Source organism: Pituophis catenifer, unplaced genomic scaffold (assembly GCF_029215685.1).
Source record: "Pituophis catenifer annectens isolate HBS135680 unplaced genomic scaffold, rPitCat1.0.hap2 SCAF_2, whole genome shotgun sequence".
Classification (NCBI taxonomy): domain Eukaryota; kingdom Metazoa; phylum Chordata; class Lepidosauria; order Squamata; family Colubridae; genus Pituophis; species Pituophis catenifer.
Window position 1 is genome coordinate 102,695,090 of NW_027256882.1, and position 21,621 is coordinate 102,716,710.

Consider the following 21,621-nt stretch of genomic DNA (forward strand, 5'->3'; position numbering starts at 1 on the left):
CCCAGGAGTGGGGTAGGAATGGATTTTGCAATATCCTTCCCCTGCCATGTGCACCAAGCCACACCACACCCACCAAGCCACGCCCACAGAACCGGTAGTAAAAAAATTTGGATTTCACCACTGCTACATAGCCTCTACATTATTGATGAGCTAGTATAATTCCATGGAATTCCAGTCTGCATGGTTAGTACAGAGAATTTAGAATAACTCTGTCACTTTGAATGTACACTAATCGGCATACATTAAAATGAAATTTCATTGTATACAACTCTCAAAGGGTCACCACCTCCAATATACACTACATAAACATGACTAAACAAATAAATAAATAAATATGTATATACCCACATATAATATATTCATTGGATGTGGAGCTGCTATGGAAATGTTTTCTAATTGTTAGTTCAAATACAGGTGGAAGACTGCAAATTGGGTCAGAGCTTCTAGATTTGGCAATAAGTACATCTTGCCGTGCCTTGAACTTCAGGATAGTTTCTGAACAAAACGAGTGACAGGGTTGACCTTTTCAGGAACAAATGACATGATGCCTAGCTCACATGAGCCTCCTCCAAAGTTATGTTTGCCATCTCAAAACTTTTTTCAAGTGCTCTCTGATGAATATAGACAGGCAGTAACTGAAGGGTCTTCCCTATTGTGGCATCTTGCATTTGGACTGATCTTCTCAGGTAGGTTCAGTGTGAGAATTGGCCAGCCTGATTTCAGTATCAGACTAAGACTTTCTAATTGTTTATTTTTCTAGTCTATCAGATAGCTGGTTTTAATCTGGTAGTTTTTACTATACTCCACAGTTTTTGTACTTTCATTTTATAGTCTTCTGCTGTATTGTGTTGTGCAATTATATTTATGTTTTTATCATTGTTGAATATGTTTTACGATTTCCAAAGCTACCCTGAGACTTCAATGCCTGTAAGGAAGCATATAAATCTTTACATAAATAAAGAATCATAGGATGAAAATGTCATTCTGAGAGATATTGTTTGACATCATTCAGCAATCTATAATCTCTTTTTAGAGCTTCCCATGTTAATCCCAGAAGCCATGTATCTTCCATCTAAAATCAAGAGTTTTTGCTAACTAAAGAACATTGTTAGAGGGATTTGCTTTCATTTATCCAACCATCCTAGGAGAAAGTACAAAGAATTAACATAAGAATGTACAATAAATCATCTTCCAGAGGTTACAACCAGATCAGACTCAAATTATTCTATTTTCACACATTATGCGAAGACATAGATATCAGGAAAAGCTCCAATGCTGGAAAAGGTAGAAGGAAAGAATGACCAAAAGCAAAGTGGATGGACTAAATTACAATGGTGATGAGTGAACTATTGGAAGACTTGGTATATAGGGATGAATTATCATGGAGAAAACCTATCTATGCGGTCACTAAGGCTCAACCACAACTCAATGGTACATAATCAATCAAAGATGGTACAACTATTATATCCCGAATCTTCAGTATGTTAAATATGGATCATGGGAATTAAGGCTACAGTAAGATCTGGATGATAACATATTGCACAGTTCAGCTTTAATGGATTCTGACATTATAAGATCTAGCAATAGCATGCTTTGTTTTTATTGAGGAATTAATGCATATTGATTGCTACGATTTTTACAGTGCTATAGCAATGCTTGATGTTTTGGTTCTGTGAAGAACTTCTAAGTTTCCCCAACCTGGCATTCTCCAGATGTGTTAGAATTGTAACTTCCAGAATTTCCAATCAGTATGCCTTTAGAGCAGGGGTGTCAAACTCACGTCGTCACAGCGGCATCATGTGACGTATCAGGACTTTTTTCCTCTTCGCTAAACCAGGCATGGTGTGGCCAGCATGTGATGCATCCGGCCCATAGGCCAGGAGTTTGACAGCCCTGCTTTAGAGGAATTTTCTCACTCTATCTAGAGGGCATCAAACTGGGGAATTCTGTTTTAATCTTTCTGAAATATAAACAAGCTGTTTGGGTGATTTCAATAGCAAACATATTTTCTGTATCTAGCAGATACCTATATTTTTTATTCTAATTTCTTTTTTGCATTTTTAACCTTTATTTTTCTTAATTATTCTCTGACTAATCAGAAACTTATTAATAAGTAAAAACATAAACGATTATTAAGATACGGGGAGAGACAGAAGCATTACTGACTGTTTAAATTAGAATAGCAATGAATAAATATAACTATGACAAGCTTAGCTCATTATACAGAAAGTAACCATGCCACTTTGGAAAGTGAATGGTAGCAAAATAGGATCAAGTTACTTCAAGGTATTACATTTATTACCAAGAATGCAAATTTCCAATTACTTAATAAAGATTTTTAAAGATGGTGAACTCCGCTATTAGCAATGAGAAAAATATTTTCTGTTTCTATGAAGAACTTTTAGCACCTATTCTTAAAAGTTAGCTGAAGCACAGTATTGCTACTAGTAACTTCCTATTCTCTTCAATAAGTTACTCTACATATGTCTGACTATTTATGTTGGACAGGTGGACATATATCATAGTCAAATGGCTATGATAGACATGATGTGCAGTATCAATATAGCTCAAATACTAACCCTTAGTCTTTCAGGATACTCCCTACCACCCTACTGTAATTTATTTTTCTTGGCACATAAGCTGTCTCAAACTAAGTACTGAGTTGTACCCATCCATCATTTTTTTAAAAATTTCTAAGAATATCTAAAGAGCTTGTGAGATGATGATAAAGCGATTTTTTTAAAATAAAAAAATATCTGAAAGAAAATTGATATACAGTATACTAAGATAATGATACCAACCTCTCATTATCAAAACATTCCTATTTCTTTTTCTTTCTTTTTTTACATTATTCTATATTAACACTAGAAATTTAAGTGACAAATGTGGGTTGCTATCAAAGGAATACCTGTAAAATGTTCCTATTTCATTTATTTTAACTTCATACCAAAAAAAATTAAACAGAAATTAAAGTCAACTTTTAGTTCCAAGAGACATGCCACATCAACTAACAAGAATTTCAAGAGGTATTGTGGATTAAGATCATGGATATGACCAAAGTCAAAAAAGGGGCATGTTTTCTACATTTTTCATAGGAATATAGACGAGACAGTTTCAACAGGTGCAACTTTTCTCATTATTGTATAAATAGTAAAATTCCTTCGTGTTCTCTATACCAAAGTATCATAATAAGATGATTAGTAACTACCTAAAGATACATTCTAATTATAATCTTATGGAACAAAATGAATGAATGAAGAAGGAAGTTTTTCTTCTTGGTTTTAACCAATTTGATTATCAAAATTCAAGCTAACTTTCTTACAGAAGAGCAAAACTAACATCTTTACACACTTTTCCACTGTCAATTATGCTTTCACCTGAGTACCCAGCAAGTGTTTAAAAGTCAAGAATTCTTAGCATCAATTATAGACTGAGCAAATCAATTAGCAAATCAATTAAGCTTTTAAGTTTGGTCTTATGTTTGGTGAGTTTGGTGTTATTTTTCAATAGGCATTAGGTTTAATGACTCCTTAAGAAGTAACTTTTTTTTTGGCTAACCAAAGGCTATTGTGCATAAGATTAAGATCATTTATTAATAGAGTACATTCAAAGTTTAACTTTTTAAAAAATCTGGTTAAGGACATATTCAATCTCCACAAACTCAAACTTCAAATGCAATTTTCATTAACTAATTTCAATATATAGTCCTTCTGGTTTGAAATATTATTAAATTAAGAATTGTCTATTTCACTTAGTATCTTGATAAATTAATAGAAGACGGACATTTGCTTTGTACAATATTTTTAAAATTTCAAGAGTAAAAAGTAAAGAAATGAATTCATAGAGACAATAACAACAACAGAACTGTGGCAAAAGAAAGCAAAGCTTGGTGCCTTGCTACAATCTCACATCATTTGGAGCACTACTTGAATGCCATCAGCATTGCCAAAAAACACAAGTTAACTGCAGGACAGTTTACTTGGAACAGATTACATCCTGCAACAATACCTTTAACACTATATAATAGCCTATCCCAGATCCTTGAGAAGGACTTGAGACAGGTGGATAGTAATTCCAAATGCAACCAAACCTCTGGCTGACTCTGTTATCAACCATAATAATAACACCATCAAATCATGTAAAGAAAGAGTTTCTGGATACTGTTGGATTTTTTTTTCCAGTAAAAAAGTTTTAGGAAAGAAGGAAGGAAGGAAGGAAGGAAGGAAGGAAGGAAGGAAGGAAGGAAGGAAAAATACTGAAATGAAAACAATGCTTGAGAAAAGCAGGGAAAAGATAAGATAACCAAAGCAAGCTAACTGAGGGACAAATGGACATAGGTAAGAAATTATTTTAGAACCATTTCTGGATAACAAAACAATCCACTAAGCAACATGTTATACTCCTATTAAAGTATTCATAGTTCCTTGAAAAGAAGGAAAAATGAATGAGTGGTGAAAGGGGGGAGGGCATTAAGAATATGCAGGGCTGCCCAGTGAGTACCAGTATGCTGCTCTAAAGTCCACTGTGCTAGAATAGAAGGTATTATTGGAGCATCAAGGAGGGCTTAAGCTATCATCAGGGATTAGAAATGAGTCCCACTGGGGGAAAGACAGCACCAAGTGAGAATATGAGCATTTCCATGAGATTTAAAAACAATACTGAATGGTGACAAAAAGTAAATGGGTAGAAAAGTTTCTGGATGGAAGGTTCAAGAATTTAGAAAGAGGACAAAAAGTGCAGTGAAATGAAGTTGACACTGTGTTGTGAAAGGGGGACAGAACAGAAGGAAATACTGGAAAGAGGAGACAAGGTTACTAAATGATAAACTGGATAAGCAGGTGGGTTTTGCTAAGAAGAAAGGATAATACTCTTAAAAAGCGGTTCAACCTGGACTAATCTGATTGGGAATTATAAAAGGGAAAAGGTGTATTGGGGGAGGTGCAGATGAGAGCATGGGACGATTGGGAGCCACTTCTAGTTTCCAAGTCAGATTCTAACCCTTTACTGTCTTTCCTTTCTGGAATTCCCTGTTCAGAAGACTGAAGGTCCCACCCAGCAACCCCAGTTCTCCCGAAAAATCTGTCCAGAAAGCTGCCCATAGTTTGTGAGGGAGATCTAGGTGTCCCCTATGGCAGAAAAGGAGGCGTGAGCGAGGAGGGAGAACAAGCTTCATCCCAAAATAGAACAGAACAGAGGAAAAGGCTCCAACACATATATATTACTTCACTTTCAACATACTTCAGTCATCTCGCATCAGAAATATGGGCGGGAGGGGGTGTGTGCCCGGGACAGGACCCATGACTTGGGAGGCAAGTTGAAGCCTTATAAAAAGGGACCATCTCCTCTTTTTGGTAGCAGGGAGCCTAAATAAAAAGGCTGCGCCCCCCCCAAAAAAAAACCCGACAGGGAGGGAAGAGGAGGAAAGAGGGATGGCGGCATGAGAAAACAGCAGAGCAGCAACGACGAGACGCTTTCGGAAGGAATGCCTACCGCAGACAAAGTGCAAGCCTGTGAGGGAATGCAGGGAAGGGGGCAGGCAAACCGGGTGGAAGAAAACGCCTCCGACAAGGGAGGAAGGAGCAGCCCGCGTATCAGCGGGCGGGCATAGAGGGGCGGGAGCGATTCGGTAGCAGAGATGCAAAAGATGAGACGGCCCCGAGCAGCCCGTTGGGAACAGGGAGAGTTTGAGAAGGTAAACAACAGCCACGCCCCCTACAGTCCTCAGCGCCACCGCGCAGCTCAATCGCAGCCGCTGCCTGTACATTTCCATTCCCGAATCTCTCTGGATCCCCCAGCGGCGTGACTCTCGTCCTCGCTCCCTCCTTTTCCCCCCCTCCACCACCACCACGCAGCCCAGCCATCCTTCGCTAGGTTACGGCGCGGCTGCAAAAGCCATCAGCGCCCCAGAGAAGCTGATGCCATTCAAAGCCCCGTGGGGGCTCTCCCACCCTGGCCGAAAACTGCGCTGCTTCTTCTGCTTGCCTCCTGGGCGCATTGTTTATGTCTGTTGCAGGAGCTTGGCAGGAACCCCACAACCTCAGCACGTGAGAGGAGCCGATCATGTGGGTGCACCAGCTTCAAGACAGGCAAATGCTCCAAAACGTGCTGCGTCTCAACAAAAATGAAACTCCCGTCTCCTAATTGCCGCGCGATCCCCTTTTGCACGACTTGACACACACACACACACACACGCCCCCACGTAATTCCCCACATGCAACGCAGTTTTTTTTTTTTTAACCCTCCAACCCCCCCTGTCCTGGGTTCATATTCTGGAACCCTGTTTTTCCTCTCGGTGCCCTCTCTTTCCCCGCCCTCCCCTCGGTTGGTCTTAAACTGAAAAGTCCCTTTTCCCCCCTCACCCCTTTAAGACCTTCTGGGGTTACCTCTGCCGCAGTCATTAATCCGAGAAACCGTTTCCCGAGGCTTCCGTTCCTTTAAAAAGTTGTTGTTTACATTCCTGCCGCCTCCCTTTTAAAACATGACTGACCAACATGCGCAATCAATCTCTAAAAAACGCTGCACATCCCCCCCCTTCCTTTGCAGGCAGTACAGTCAGGGAGCAGTAAAACAAATACAAGGAGAGAAGGGAGAGAATAGAGAGGAGCTGCAAAAACCGGGGGGGGGGAATGGAGCAATCCTCCACCCATTTTACCTTGGCTGGGAGAGAGCGTCCTCCCAAGAGTTGAGAATCTCCGTCGGGCTACCAGATAGGGGTAAGCGAGAGATGCTCCAGAAATGGCAACGCTTACGGAATCTCCCTTTGCAAAGATCAACCCGGTACCATTGCGGAGGGGGAGAACGACCCCCCCTCGTAGGATCCGAAGATGATACCCTCCCCTTTCAGGAGTAGATACAAAGTAACTCCATAGATGCATTTAAAAAAAAAAATCCGAAGAATTGCTTCCAGCTGAGATGGCCGCTCTGTGCAAAATCCAGCAAGCCCTGCGTGCGTGTTTCTGTTTTTTTTTTTTTAAACAAAAAAATTCTAGACTTCTTTCCGGATCTTTGTGCAATTGCCCGAACGTCTGCGCCTAGGCTTTTTTATTATTATTATTTAATCCCCTCGCTGGCGAAGAACGGACTTCTCAGGAGTGTATAAATTAAGACTGATGCTGGCGAGTTCGCCCCTCGCCCCCCTTCTCTCAATTTCTTCTTTTCTTGCTTGTTGTTTCTCCCTCCTGACGAGCAGCAGGTCCAGGTGCAGCTGCAGACGTGGGTCCCATCCCTGATTGTGCTCGGCATGTGTTGCCTCCCACCCCGGCGCACTCTTCGCCCACCCCCTCCCTCCCCTTGTTTTCACCCCCCTCCGGTGCGCCGAGTCCCCATCTCTTGTCTTTCTGGTGCCCTGGGCAGCTGGAAAAGGCTCGGGTTGCACAGGCGGACTCGCTTTTTCCTCGCGCTCTCCCTCCCGAGCCTGCTCAGGTCACTTTCGCAACGATCTTCAGCCTCGCGCGCTCTCACAACAGTGGCGGCGGTGCACGCACAGATCACAAGAGCTGTAACACTTTCTTCGCTTCCTCCGCTTTTCATACGCACACATACACACACACCCCCAACCCGGTCTCCTCTCTCGCGCCCCCCCCCACCCCGCCGCCGCCGCGAGCGCTTTCACCTCCTCGAAGCTATGCAAAGGCGTAGCAGCTAAGCCTGCCGCTGCTGTTGCTGCAACCTTACGAAAAATAACCTTATACTTAACAAAATCTTTTGGCGCCATATTAATGACGTACTTCAAATTTGCCATTTCTTCCTGCGTCAAATAGACGTTTCTTACAAATAACAGATGAGGTGCAGAGTGGAGAGGGCGAGCGCAGGAGTGAGGGGGAGGGGGCAAGAAAAAGACCCTCGGACCGATTTTTTTATTTATTTTTTTAAAAAAACCCAAAAACCTCGCCTGGGGGGCGGGGCGGGCGATCGCCTCCGAGTAGACGGGCACGAGGAGCGGGCAGGGGGCAAAGTAACCGAGGCAAATGTAGATGGGAACGAGACTGGTCTCCCGCGGATCCCAAAGTTATTCGGCGGCGGTGGTTTGTTGAGGGAAACGGTTCTCCGGGATCACCTTGGGCCGAGATTAAGCTGGCTTTAAAGCACTTGCTCCTTTTTTTTCTTTTTTTTTTTTTAGGAGAGGTGCCAAGCGGGCGAAAAGAACGGAGCAATGTTGCTTTTCCTCTCCCCACACCCCACTCCCCACACTTCGTCCCATGAAGCCGGGTTGCTACGTTCCCGGCAGTCTTTCTCTTCCCTGGGCTCGCTCTCTCTCTCTCTTCAAGGCTTCTGAAAAGCGGCGAGGGAAACGAAGTTTGCGCCGTTTTCCACAGGAAGAAAAAGCCCCAGGGCCGCCCTCCTCTAGTTCTCGACTTGACCTTGTCATGCACAAACAATGCACTTCAAGCCGTGTGGCTGGGAGGGTGTTTGTCTGTTTCCCTGTAGCGGCAGCGGCAACCGAGAACTGCTCCGACATCCAGCTGGCCACACCCACCGCTGCTGCTTTCGGCAGGCACCGACTTCCAGAAGAAGGACGATTATTTCACTCTCGAGAGGAAAAGAGCGGGACAGGCCGCCTACCTGACCGAATCTCGTCCGCTCCAGACACCAGTCTCTCGCCCTGCATGGCATCCTTGCAAACCCCCGCAGTCCGGCAACTTTGATAGCCTTTTCTCAGTGGCCCCATTCCTTCAGTCCCAGGGAGAACTTTTTGCCCTCGCCCTCCCCCCCCCCCCTTTTCAGAGCTGGTATTGCTTGCTCGGGTTTTGGATTTAAGGGTTATCATTGCTATCAATCGTCACTCGACGGATTGGCAGGTTTTCTAGCTGTGGAGGATCGCACTATATACAGCATGTCAGCATGTCACAGCTCTTGCAGCTTTGACTGTAGCCTTACTGTTTGCAATTTGAGTCCATTCTGTTAAAAACTTCCCTGTTGGTCCTCCTGTCTCTTGGCCTTTGCTCCTTCCTCGACAGTAAAACGAGAGGTGTATTGTGAAAACAAAGCAGATAAAGATCCTTACAGTATTGCCATCCAAAATTATATTAGTTACTGTATCCTAGGATTTTTGTTTTAATTGAGGCAAGCTTCCTGTCTTAAACAGCTGATGTTGTGGGGTCACTAGATAATGCTTCTCACACTAAAAATAGCTATCTGCAGGAAGAGGGTAAAAAAAAAGTCAGCACGAGATCCATTACCTTGTGATCAAAGCCCCACCTTTTTTATGTGCATCATGACATGTGAAAACGGGTAGGAGCTTTGATTACATGATTATGGCCACCATCCTGGCTTTTTTTTTTTTTGACCACCTTCCCATAGACACCGTTTATCGCAGATACTGAAGCATACATTTAAACTATAGTATATAAGGATGCCTCAAAATGTCTAAAGGAAATTGTAAACATATTTGGAGGTCACAAGAATAAGGAAAATAATTTAAACCAAATTTGGCTTGCGCTATATTTGGAGATGCCTTTGGACAGACTAGATCCAAATGTTAAAACATAGGTTTTCCTCAAATAGGACACTGAATAAATATCAAGTATATCATGCTACCATGTTTGTTGCTCAGTCAATGCACTGTACACATAGATAAGATCTGTTGCTAGGAGTTGAAAATGACTTGATGACACATCATCATCATCATATGTTCAAGTTTCTCCTGTCATATTTCCTAATACAGTGGTCTTACGTGGATATGTGTGTGTATGTTTCCTTCTCTTTTGTCATGCTCTCATTGTAGGCTAAATAAATAATAAATACGGTGGTCTGCCACTCCCATCATTCAACCAGCTATCCTGAGTGAGGACAATGGAAGTTACATCATTGTAACTTCTGTTGTTACATCAAGTTACAGGAACATCTTGTGGACGATCGCCGAAGGAAGACTATTTGGTTGCTGCATATATGTTTTGCATACCCCAGGATGTTATCCGGAGAATAAATATTGTCCATATTTTGCTTTGACTCCTTACTTTGAATTAGCAGGCACAATTTTTATTAAGGATAAAGAATTCATCACTCATACAGATTACTTCTGAAATACATCACCCAATATGGCAAGTGAGATACAAGCATAAAAAGCAATAGTGAAGCATTTTTATTGTATTTTTATCCCATCTTTATTATTTTGTAAGTAACTCAAGATGGCAAACATACATACTTAATATTCCTTCCTCCTCCTATTTCCCCGCAACCACAATCCTGTGAGATTGGATTGGCCTAAGAGTGATTGGCCTAACACCCACTTGACTTTCATGCCTAAATTGAGACTAAAACTCCTGGTTCCTTAACCACCAGATCAAATTGGTCTAATTATCATAATTTTGTGTGTGTGTGTATTACTGAATATATTATTAAATCAGTATACTGTAGAACTCCATAATAGATGTATATCATTTAGAACTATGGCTATAAAGCTTCACCAGTGGTGAGTTGCTACCGGTTCGCCCCAGATCAGGCGAACTGGTAGCGGCGGCAGGAGGCTCCACCCACCCACCCAGACACTTCTGTGCATGCGCAGAAGCATCGCACATGCAAGCGCCCGTGCTCCCACGAGCAAACCTGAGCTTCACTCTTAGAAATTGTCAAAATCAAGGTGTTCGTCATATACATATATGAATATTAGTATTTTACTGTCATACCTGTCAGGAAAAACATGTTTGTTGGATCTCAAGTAAGAGAATAGAGTATTGTCATTTGCAACATTGATAGATAAATTCTTCAAGAAGTGTATCTCATTAATTCAAACAAAGATAGCATTTACTTATAGGGGGATGCAGCTGATATTCAGGACATGAACTAAGATTCCCATTTTCAACCCCACTTTTTTAGCCTTTGTTACCCAAATCTAGTGTAGCATTGGATTCAATATCAGCAGACTGTTGGCTACAGTTCAAAAGAAATGAATCACTGCTAGAGCAGGCTCACAAATAATATAGCCCATAACTGCTTGATGAAGACAACTTGTTAGTTTCTGAATGAGTATCCCAACTGGAAAGTCCCTTGTGCATATTATTTTGAGCCTTACAGTAGGATATATTCATAATTGATAAATAGGTATTACAGATGCACGCAGTTGTGCAGCCACAGTTAACATTTGCCTCATTGAGTGAGAAGAGTAGGAAATCCCATCCTCAAGGTTGCAGACATGGAAGAGTAAAAGAGGGCACTGAGAAAGAGGTAGTATTCAGAAAAGTCACAAATAGGCTCCTCCCTGATTCACTAAAATATAAGAGGGAGAGGAGAGAGAGCTGAATCAGGCTTGCAAGATTTTATTACAGTAGTCTATCTAGCCTGTAGAGTAGATTAGAGTTTTTCTTGTGGAGTCTGTTTCCTGATCTGGACTATTCCATCATGGACAGAGAGCCATCCAGGTACAGAGAATTCTTCTTCTAAATGGATTTTTTTTAAAGGGAAACTCCATCCTTGTTTTGTTTTATTCTTTTTGGTACTCCTGTCATCGGAGGAGCTGCAACTTCTCTTCCTGGGCTGGCAGGACTATGGACTATTTATTTAGATAAATGGCAAATACAAAATGGATATAAAGTGGAACAAAAACACATTTCTTGTCCCTTTTTCAGATGCCCATAGCAAATGTTATAGTTTCAGGAGAAGGCCAGAAGATTACTTACTAGAATTTACAATACTTTTCTCTTTGTAAATCTTGTTCTAATTCATCTATGGAGATTCTCAATCATCAAGATCATGGTTATCCCAAAGGTGCTTTTCAAAAGGAAACTGGACTTCCTTGATGTTTTTTTCCTTGAAACATTTCGCTTCTCATCCAAGAAGCTTCTTTAGTTCTGACTGAAATGTTTTCAAGGAAAAAACCAAGAAATCCAGTTACCTTTTGAAAAGTACCTTTGAGACTCGTTCTAATTTCTTGATTCATCTAATATTTCTAAAAGATGAATTAAGTGAGTAATCTGAGGCAATGTCTTGTACAAGCTAAAAAAACTTCAATTCTGTTTCAGTTATAGGATTGATATATCACGCTATGTCAAAAGTTTTTATTTATGGTTTGTAAGCCACAAAGGCCTATTTCACACAAATGCTAAGCCATACTAGCTGGGTTCACATGTCACACTAAGTTCAAAACAAAACAAAACACATCATAGTTTAATGCAATGTCTGAGGAGAAGAGGTGGTTCAAAAACGTGCGAAGTAATCAATCAATCTTTATAGTATCTCAAAAAGGAAAGCAGTGGTCATTAGCATTCTGGTTACAGGTTGGTGATGGACATTATTTTTTTCTCCTGCTTTTCCTGTCTCAGGATCAAAGTCTTGCTTTTCCTTTCTTTACTCTGTATTCATTGAAAAGCAAAGGGGGCAGAGATTCTTTATAGAACAGTACAAGAAGAACAGGAATATTTTCAGAACAAAGATTGTTCTGAAACTCTCATCATATATTCAGTCTATGTGTATGTGTTCATAAACCCTATAAATCTTCAGAGACATCTTGTCAAAGAAACTGAATCTATGGTAAACACTGATAAGCCTGAAACTTCTGACCCTTTAGAAATGAAGTGTCCATGCATAACTGTATCATCAAAATGCAATTTCTTTCTATTGTAACCTTTTTTTATATATCCTAAAATTTGGCTATATTGTTTATAAAGAGAATTTCCCTTGAAAATCTAATCTTACAAACAAGCCTGTTTGAACAAAAGGAAAGGTCATTGGAAGAAGAGGACTCTCCAGATGAATTGACAGGTATCTAGAGGTTTAACTTGATATATGACAGATTACTATAATTTTTCCTTTTACGTAGTATTCTTTAAAAATATGAGTTCACTTGATTGGAATTTCAAGCTCTCTTAATTCTGAGAGCTGTCCATAGGCTCCTGAACTTTGTTCAGACCTAACATAGTCATTTACCTTATTATTCCTATTTTCTCACAAGCACTGATTCTTATATGTTTAAAGTATAAATGCCAACAATAAACCTTTTACTTATCTGGGAATCTCTGGAATAAATAACTGGGTCACAAATAAGCAGCTATTGGAGAATTTTTCCTTTAGCCCTTCTAAGTTCATCTACTTCATTATTTGGAAATTGTTCCTGTTACGCCAATAGAAAGCAACAATGGTGTCCAGACTTCACTAGGAATTGTAGAGGGTTTCTCTATTTACTAAAGTCAGAAAGGCAAAACAGTTTTGCAGTTGGAAGAAATAAAATTTCAGGGGATGAAGCCCACTCTGTTTTTGTTTAATTGACATTTATTAAGTCCTTGTTCTGTTTGCTTATTTGCAAGAAATGTAGCCTTTGCATGATAATTCCAAGACACACTTGGAATTACCACATGTTATGGCATAAAGAGTTAATTTTTTATTACATTGTATACATTTTTAAATTAGTAACTAAAAGTTGGGTTTCTAAGAATCACACATTTTAAAATTCTTCCATAAATATAACTCAGACTGCTGCTGCTGAAGGCTTGAACATGTGTCAATCCCAATTTTTACCTCTTATCTAGTGATCCCAATTTTTGCCATTTATCTAGCGATCATCTATCTCAAAACATTGCATTATGGATTAGTATTGAAATCACACTACCTAAATAGTATTATAAATTATTTCAGGCCATGGATAAGAAATTATTTTAGAACCATTTTTGGATAACAAAACAATCCACTAAGCAACATGTTATACTCCTATTAAAATATTCATAGTTCCTTGAAAAGAAGGAAAAATTTATGAGTGGTGAAAGAGGAGAGGGCATTAAGAATATGCAGGGCTGCCCAGTGAGTGCCAATATGCTGCTCTAGGCTGAAAAATAAACCATGTCAGTTTTCATATTCTGGGATCAAATACTCAAATGACTCACTAGCCGAGAAATTTTCTGTATTGCATTTACATAGTTGATAGTAACAGCAGAAGCCCAAGAAACAGAATATTATTAATTGAGGAGAAAAGGTGTGGAACTACAAAGCAAATAGATGATCGTGTGGGCACCCAATATGTTATTGCTAAGACATGATTGAGGGGCTCGGAGAAAAGAACATTCTATCTTTGCTTGAGCGCCATGGATGTCCTCAGAAGTCCTGAATAATTATTACACAATGCGGGAACAAGAAGATCTTACCCATTTACAGTTCTGTTCTCCTCCTACTTTCTCCCCAGATATTTCTTTTATTTATGATTAAATTTTTATCCCGTCTTTCTTGTAAGAGTTCAAACAAGTGCACATGATGGAGGCTCCCCTTTATTTGGTCTTCTCTGCAACAGCCCTGGGAGATAGGTGGGTTGAGGGATAGTAATTGGTTCAAAATCAGGCTAGTAGAGTAAAGGTTGAATAATCCAACACTTCAACTACCACAGCTAGTTCAGTGATCCATTTCAAAACTATGCCTAACTTAAGTTCACTGCAAGGATCAATTCTGTCAACAGGTTAAGCAATAGGAAGTAAAAGTCAAAGAAGAGAGTTGCCTGCCAGATATGGCCTGCCCTGGCCTTATAAACTAGCTTAGTGTTTGTCCCATCACTAATGTTGGGAAAAAATCTAGTCAACTTTTGTTCCTGGAACAGGAAAAGGCATAGTCTTGTTTGGGAGTGTTCTTCTGTTTTATAAACAGAGAATATACCTCCATAATAGGGAAGAATCATCAGGTAAGCTTCTTCCCGAAACACACATGTGGGCTGTATTAACACATATTACTAAAGATGCAGCCTCGCTAAGAGGTAACTTTAGCCCCAATGTGAAGTGTTCATTTTTATTTCAACCTAGTATGTGTGGATGAACCACACAAAGGTGCAACAAAATGGTATAAAAATACTTCTTGTCACAAGCACAAAGAAGTGGAGCATTCTTTTAAAGAAATCGTCAATTAATAAAAATAAAGACATACGGTAGAAACAAAGGTGGTTAAAAGCTTCACATTCAAGAGAATGCTGGTTTTTGTCAACAATCCTAACAAAAGTTTGTTTCTGCTGTTATGTTAACCTACTGAATTTGTTGACCTTTTGCAGATCATTTACTTATTAAAAGAGCTTCCTGCTGGCATATAAGATTTTCCCCATTGTCATTCTTTCCATTCACTACCCACAGATTCTTTCATACTTAGATCCCAAAGATGCTTTTGGAGACAAATGTCTTAGAAGAGTGAGAAAATTACTTAACATTTCTACTACCTAGCCAAGAACATTTAACAAAAACAAACCATACTAAAGTATGCAAATGTTTCAATGACAAATAGTGTGGTGATGCTTCTACTTACATCAAAATTAGCAATTTATCTTTCTTTTATTAGAACAAGCCTTTATAACAACACTGAACTTTTTGAATGTATCCAGAAGTTCATCTTGTATCATTCCAGGATGGTCTATTGTCCCAATATAAGATGCATGGCTTATACTAATGTTTTGTTCCAACTTAATTACAGATAATTCTTCCTGGAGATGTGCTAGTATTAACTCATTGTTAGAGTTTAGATACTACATGGATTAAGGGAAGAGAAGGGAGGGCAGGGCAGGCAGGGGAGGGGAGGGGAGGGGAGGGAGCTCCACAATGCTATGTTCAGTCTCATTGGTGCACACTCACTCAAAAGCATGATAGAAATATATGAAAGAAATACTAGAGCAGGAGTCCTGGAAAATAAAATTGTGGCATCCTGGGAAGGGGTGGGTTCTACTTACCTTTACTACCAGTTCGCAGCAGGGCAGCACACACGTGCTCTCTTCGCTCGTGCACACATGCTCTCTTCTGCGCATGCACAGAAGCGTTTTGATGACATCGGGGTCGGTGGGCAAAGCCTTCCCCGGTTTTACTACCTGTTCTATAGAACCAGTGCGAACTGGGGGCAACCCACCACTGATCCTGAGGAATAAAATTTACATCCAGCTTTGTTGAGTGGATTTCAGCTTATATAATTCAAACTTAAGATCAACAACCAGAAAAATCGTAACAAACTGCATGTATCCTGCTGCTTATCACTGGGACAAAAACAGTACAATATTGTACCATTCTTCCAAATGAATAATTTAACAAGACATAATGGTTCTGGTAGGCCTAACAAGGCCAAAGGATGCCTCACAGAGGACTGTCATCAGTTGTGACATCATTTTGCCATCCTTCCTTTTAAGCATAGAAGTTATGTATGTTCAGATATTTCATTAGCTTGGGCTTGTGCTATATAGAATATCGCCTCAAATGGAACCAGAACATCAGTCCATTTAGCTCAGTCTAATCTACAACAATTGATAGAAGAACTCCAAGATTTCAACAAGAATTTTTCCTAGATTGCATTTTAACTGCAGGCATTGAGGCATTTTATTTTTATTTTTTGCTTTACCACTTTGCTAGTTATTCCTGGCATTGCATATTTGTACTGCCACAATATACAATATAGGTCAAGTCACAGGATATTTACCAGAATAGAAGGAAGATGTATTAGGTACAGCTATAAAATTAATTGTGTTCATCTTAGTTTTGTCATAAACATGCAGCTTCCTGCAGAAGTTTATTTTTTTTAATGATAAAGTTACTGGGATTGGGCGAAAGCTGTTGATCATGCAGTTATATTCTAGGACACATTTTAATATCTGAGCTACCTTCCTAAGGTGTCCTCTGGTTCAGCTCACATAGCAACGTGGTTTGTTTGTTGCATTTTTAATGATTCACATCCTTCCTCAAAGACCACAGATCTATACTGTACACTTTGAAACTGTTTTTTCTATACCTCAATGTGGAACTCTAACCACTATACTATGGCAACCCTCTTCTGCATGGCACTGAGGCAGAATCTGTATTAAATCTCTTTCCATGTCTAATGCACAGAATTGACAATATGGCTCCTAACCCCAGTTGCAGCTCAATGGGCACATGGCAAACAGTCTAGTGTGGTGCAATGTTCTTATAACATGAGTATAAAGCCTAAACCTTGGAATTCCAGGAGAAAAGCAGGGACAGTACTAGAATCTCCAAGGTTGATTGATTGATTGATTGATTGATTGAACTTATTAGATTTATACTCCACCTTTCCTTCTATTCATCTAGATGATTTCAAAAATAAAGAATAGCAATAGCACTTAGACTTATATACCGCTTCATAGTGCTCTACAGCCCTCTCTAAGCCGTTTACAGAGTCAGCAAATTGCGCCCAACAATCTGGGTCCTCATTTTAATCAAACTCAGAAGGAGGGAAGGCTGAGTCAACTTTGAAATGGTGAGAATCAAACTGTTGGCCGTCCACAGAATTAGCTTGCAATACTGCATTCTAACCACTGCTCTTTAAAGAAAATACAAAAATAAAAAACCATAGCAGCATTACTATTAAATCCAGGTAAAAATAAAGAAGCTAGCAAGCTTGGTGGAAGATATGTGCATTTACAACTTCCTAAATATGAGAAGAGTGAGGACCAAATGCAATTCCCTAGGAAATATATTTGATAGGCACACCAGAGAAGGCCCTTCCTGACACAGAATCTCCATGAGCAGGACTATCTTCAGAAAGGCTTTTCCCTGCTGATCTAAGCGTGACTTTGAAATGAACTGCTTTGCAGTTGCAGACTCTGTTGACTCTATGTTCACTTTGTTTGTGTTTCTATGTTTGTATCTTTCAATATTCACACATTCATTTTCATTTACGTTATTTTAAATTTCTCTCTCTCTCTCTGTCTCCCCACCCCCATCTCCTATCTCTATGTAATTATCTGTCTGTCCGGCCATCCGGCCATCCATCCATCATCTCCACCAACCTCATGGATAAAACAATGGTAAGAGCAGGAAAGTACAACTCTTCCCTATCATGCTAATAAGTGTTTGCTTGCTACTTAACCAATTTCACAAATTGATTTTATTTATTTATTTATTTATTTATTTATTGGTTCAATTCAGATGCCGCCCTTTTCTGGAGTCTCAGGGCGGCTTACAATGCGTTAAGCAATAGCCTTCATACTTTTGTATATACCTGCTTAGTAGGGCTTTTGGGGCCCCCCAAGCGGTGTTTTATCAGTGACCTTGTTGACAATTCCTTTTAATTAGTTTCATAAAGTCTACAGAAAATTCACCATGTTCCTTACCATATCAGAGTTCTACTAGTAAAGGTGACAGTACCATACTTTTAAAACACATTGTAGCAGAGTGGTGCATGGAAACCATGATTCCATACATCAGCAACAGAAAAATGGACTTTTGAAGGAAAATAATATCAAGAAAATAAGTTGGAGCATAGATTTCCCTAAGTCAAGCAATCATCATATCACCCCAGAACAGCTTAATTTTGACTTCTTATTTGAAATTTTAGAGTACGATATTAAACGGTATGAGAGGGCATTCCAGAAAATCTTACCACAATAGTGGGATGCCACAATGCCTGCGATTTCATCCAATCTTAAGAGTCCTAAGAACCATTTGTTAGAAAATGTTAATTTATTAAAAAGACAGAAATCCAACATTTTATGTAACTTTCATTTGGCTGCTCAGTATTTGAAGCACTTAGACAATTTCCACAGCATCTCTCTTGGATATTGAAGAAAAATACAGTTTGAAAGTCTCTCAGTCTCTAGGGAAAAACTTACAAAAATGCAAGTGCATAATTTATTGCATGTCAGGATTAGAGCTGAGTTTTTTTTAATGTGAGCAACAAATTGCAGGAAGAATCATTTGTTTTCTATGAGTGCCGCATTTTAGGAAAACTTAATTTAGCTTAAAAGTGTCATTAAAATATATGCATTGTAAATTGTAGTTGTATAAAATGATGTATCTGTCAGATAATGATACTTGAATAGTCTCCTGTTGCACTGATAAAAAACATTCTAGTAGTTTGTACAGTGAAAAAAAAAAGTTGCCATATTTTCAAATTGCTATTCTGATTTTTGTTGTTGCCATTAAATAAATATTGAACTCTGTAAATATGGAAAGGAATGGCCTGTCAGCCTCAAGATACCAGATTCTGAAGGAATTGCAAAGATTATGTCTGTTGTGACTCCGACTCCCGAGCCTGTCCTCATGGAGGAAGAGGACTCAGAGGTGAGGGGGAGGAACCAGGGCCGAATTTTCCTATAGGCTAACTAGCTTCAGCCTAGGGCCTCAAGATCAAGAGGGGCCTACACAGTGGTGGGATTCTGGGGGTTCTAGGGGGTTCGGCCGAGCCCTTTGTTAAATTGCTGGCTCGCCCGCCCCGCCCCTCGCCTCCCACCCGCGCGGCGCCAGCCTACCGTAGCCAGGGGTGGGCAATTGTGGCTCTTTTACAACCTGTGGACTTCAACTTCCAGAATTCCTGAGACAGCTTGGCTGTCTGAGGAATTCTGGGAGTTGAAGGCCACAGGTTGTAAAAGAGCCACAATTGCCCACCCCTTCCCTAGCCTGAGTTCCGCTGCCTGGGATCCACGTGGGCTGCCACGTGGTTCCCCACCGGCTCTGGACGCAAGAGAGCAGGATGGAGAAAGCAGCTTCCAGCCTTCACTCACCCTCACTCTCTGCTCTGTTGGATCGCCAGCCATTCGCTTACCCCGCCCACTCCCAATCTATTGCTGCCTCCGATGGCTAGAGGAAAAAAAAGCTATTTAAATTCTTGCCGCGGGGCTTCAAAGGGCCGCCCTAGAGCCAGTGGTGCAGCTGAACCCTTTGTTAAATTGCTGGCTTGCCCCGCCCCTCCGCACCACTAGGAGCTTCAGCATAGGCTAATTAGCCCTTGCTTAGATCGGCTCCGACCCCCAGCTGATTTGCTCTCAGCTGTTTTGCTCACGGATCTGCTCCTTGCTTGCAAAGAGTGCTGATTTTTTTCCCCCCTAGCTATACTGAAAAACGAAAGAGAAAGTAAAGCAGGCTGTTGGCTTTGCACGTTGGAAAATTAGGCAGGCAGATTTCTTTTTCCTCACCAAAAAAGGTAGGTGCAAACAACAGGAAATTTAGGGAAAAAGAGAATATTTTAAAACACAAAAGAAAAAAAGCTCTATTTAACTAGGGAATTGTAATAATTGAGATACTATTAATTGTATATTGTGTTGAAAGCAGAAATGGTTAAGTTGTGGTTTGGAGGAATATATGGGGGAAATTATTTGGTTTATTATTATTGGTAAATATAATTAATTGATTTGTAAGAAATTGGATTGCATGGAAATAATTGGAATATTCATGTTCATATTGATTAATATACAAAAAAGGTAGTTATATAACTAATTGATTTATATTAAAATGTTGAATTCATATTAAACAACTGTAATATTACATAATTAACCAATGTGAGGATGGATATAAAAATAGATGACAATGGGAAGGGGTATAATATAGAATAGAAGGGAAAAATTGAATTTGATTAAGATTAGAGATGAGGATGAGGGTAATATTGGTTTTTTACAAAAATAGATGAGGAATAAATATGGCAAAAAGGAAATATAGAAATTGTAAATTTAATTGAAATGACTAAACACTGTTTAAATTTGTGAACCGGCCAAATACTCTGTTCAAAGAAAATACATTGTATGTTTGTATGTGTGTTTCTAATTATTATTATTTATTCATATTTGTTCTCTTATTCTTTAAAGTTTAACAATTCATTCTTTATCTTAATATCTTTATATTTGTTTGGGGTTGGCTTTCTTCCCTTTCATCTTTTTTATTGTACAGCAATCTTTCTCCTCAAACCTACCACCTCTCTTTTCTTTCCTTCTTACTTTCTCTTCCTCCCCCTCTTCTTCTCCTCCCTACTTCCTCTTCCTTTCTCCTTCTCCTCCTCTCTTCCTCCCTCTCTCTCCTACTCTAATTTCCCTTCCCTTCCTTCATCCCTCTCTATTGCTGTATCCTTTTATGCATATGGACTACTCAGAGGGCTGAAAAAGTTATTTCTGACTAGTCCTCGCACTTTTGATCAGTCCTCGAACTTACGACTGTCCTCACATTTTACATTTTTGCCCTATCTTGTCACCATGGTGAAGAGAAGCAGTTGTGAAATGAGTGACATGGTTGTTAAGAAAGCTGCACAGGCATAAATGTGAGGATGGTCATAAGTGTGAGGACCGGTCAAAACTGCGAGGCCCAGTCAGAAATGACTTTTTTCAGCCCTCTGAGTAGTCCTTTTGTGCATATGGACTACTCAGAGGGCTGAAAAAGTTATTTTTGACTGGTCCTCGCACTTTTGACCAGTCCTCGAACTTATGACTGTCCTCACATTTTACGTTTTTGCCCTATCTTGTCACCATGGTGAAGAAAAGCAGTTGTGAAATGAGTGACATGGTTGTTAAGAAAGCTGCACGGGCATAAATGTGAGGATGGTCATAAGTGTGAGGACCGGTCAAAAGTGCGAGGCCCAGTCAGAAATGACTTTTTTCAGCCCTCTGAAAAAAGTCTATGCACATAGCCACGCCCACCCGGTCACATGACGAGCTACCCACGCCTACACAGTCACGTGACCAGCTAGCCACGCCCACCCAGTCACATGATTGCCAAGCCACACCTCCAACTAAGCCACGCCCACAGAACCTGTTGTTAAAAAATTGAATCCCACCACTGGTGAAAGGGCCTCATAAGTGGAATAGCCTAGGGCCTCTTTCAAGCTAAATCCGGCCCTGGGAGGAACTGACAAGGCCTCCCTCTCCAGGACCCTCCTCTCTAGCAATGCCTCAGGTTCCATCCGAAGGCCAGGAGGAACAGCCTGGGATGGGCCAGGAGGAAGGCATTTGGGAGCACCCATTGATAG

At 40.2% G+C, this 21,621-nt stretch overlaps 1 protein-coding gene across 8 annotated transcripts in view; it reads right to left on the minus strand.

The window, feature by feature from the left end:
- JADE2 (jade family PHD finger 2) overlaps window positions 1–7,810 on the minus strand; it is a 216,999-nt gene extending 209,189 nt beyond the window's left edge. For 3 of the 8 annotated variants that reach the window (XM_070937294.1, XM_070937301.1, XM_070937298.1), the window contains exon 1: window positions 6,384–6,634. In XM_070937294.1, the coding sequence (XP_070793395.1) occupies window positions 6,384–6,398 (15 nt within the window). In that variant the 5' untranslated portion in view covers window positions 6,399–6,634. The other 5 variants (XM_070937302.1, XM_070937296.1, XM_070937295.1 and 2 more) reach the window with 5 other exon arrangements.
- Between the last annotated feature and the right edge of the window lie 13,811 nt (window positions 7,811–21,621).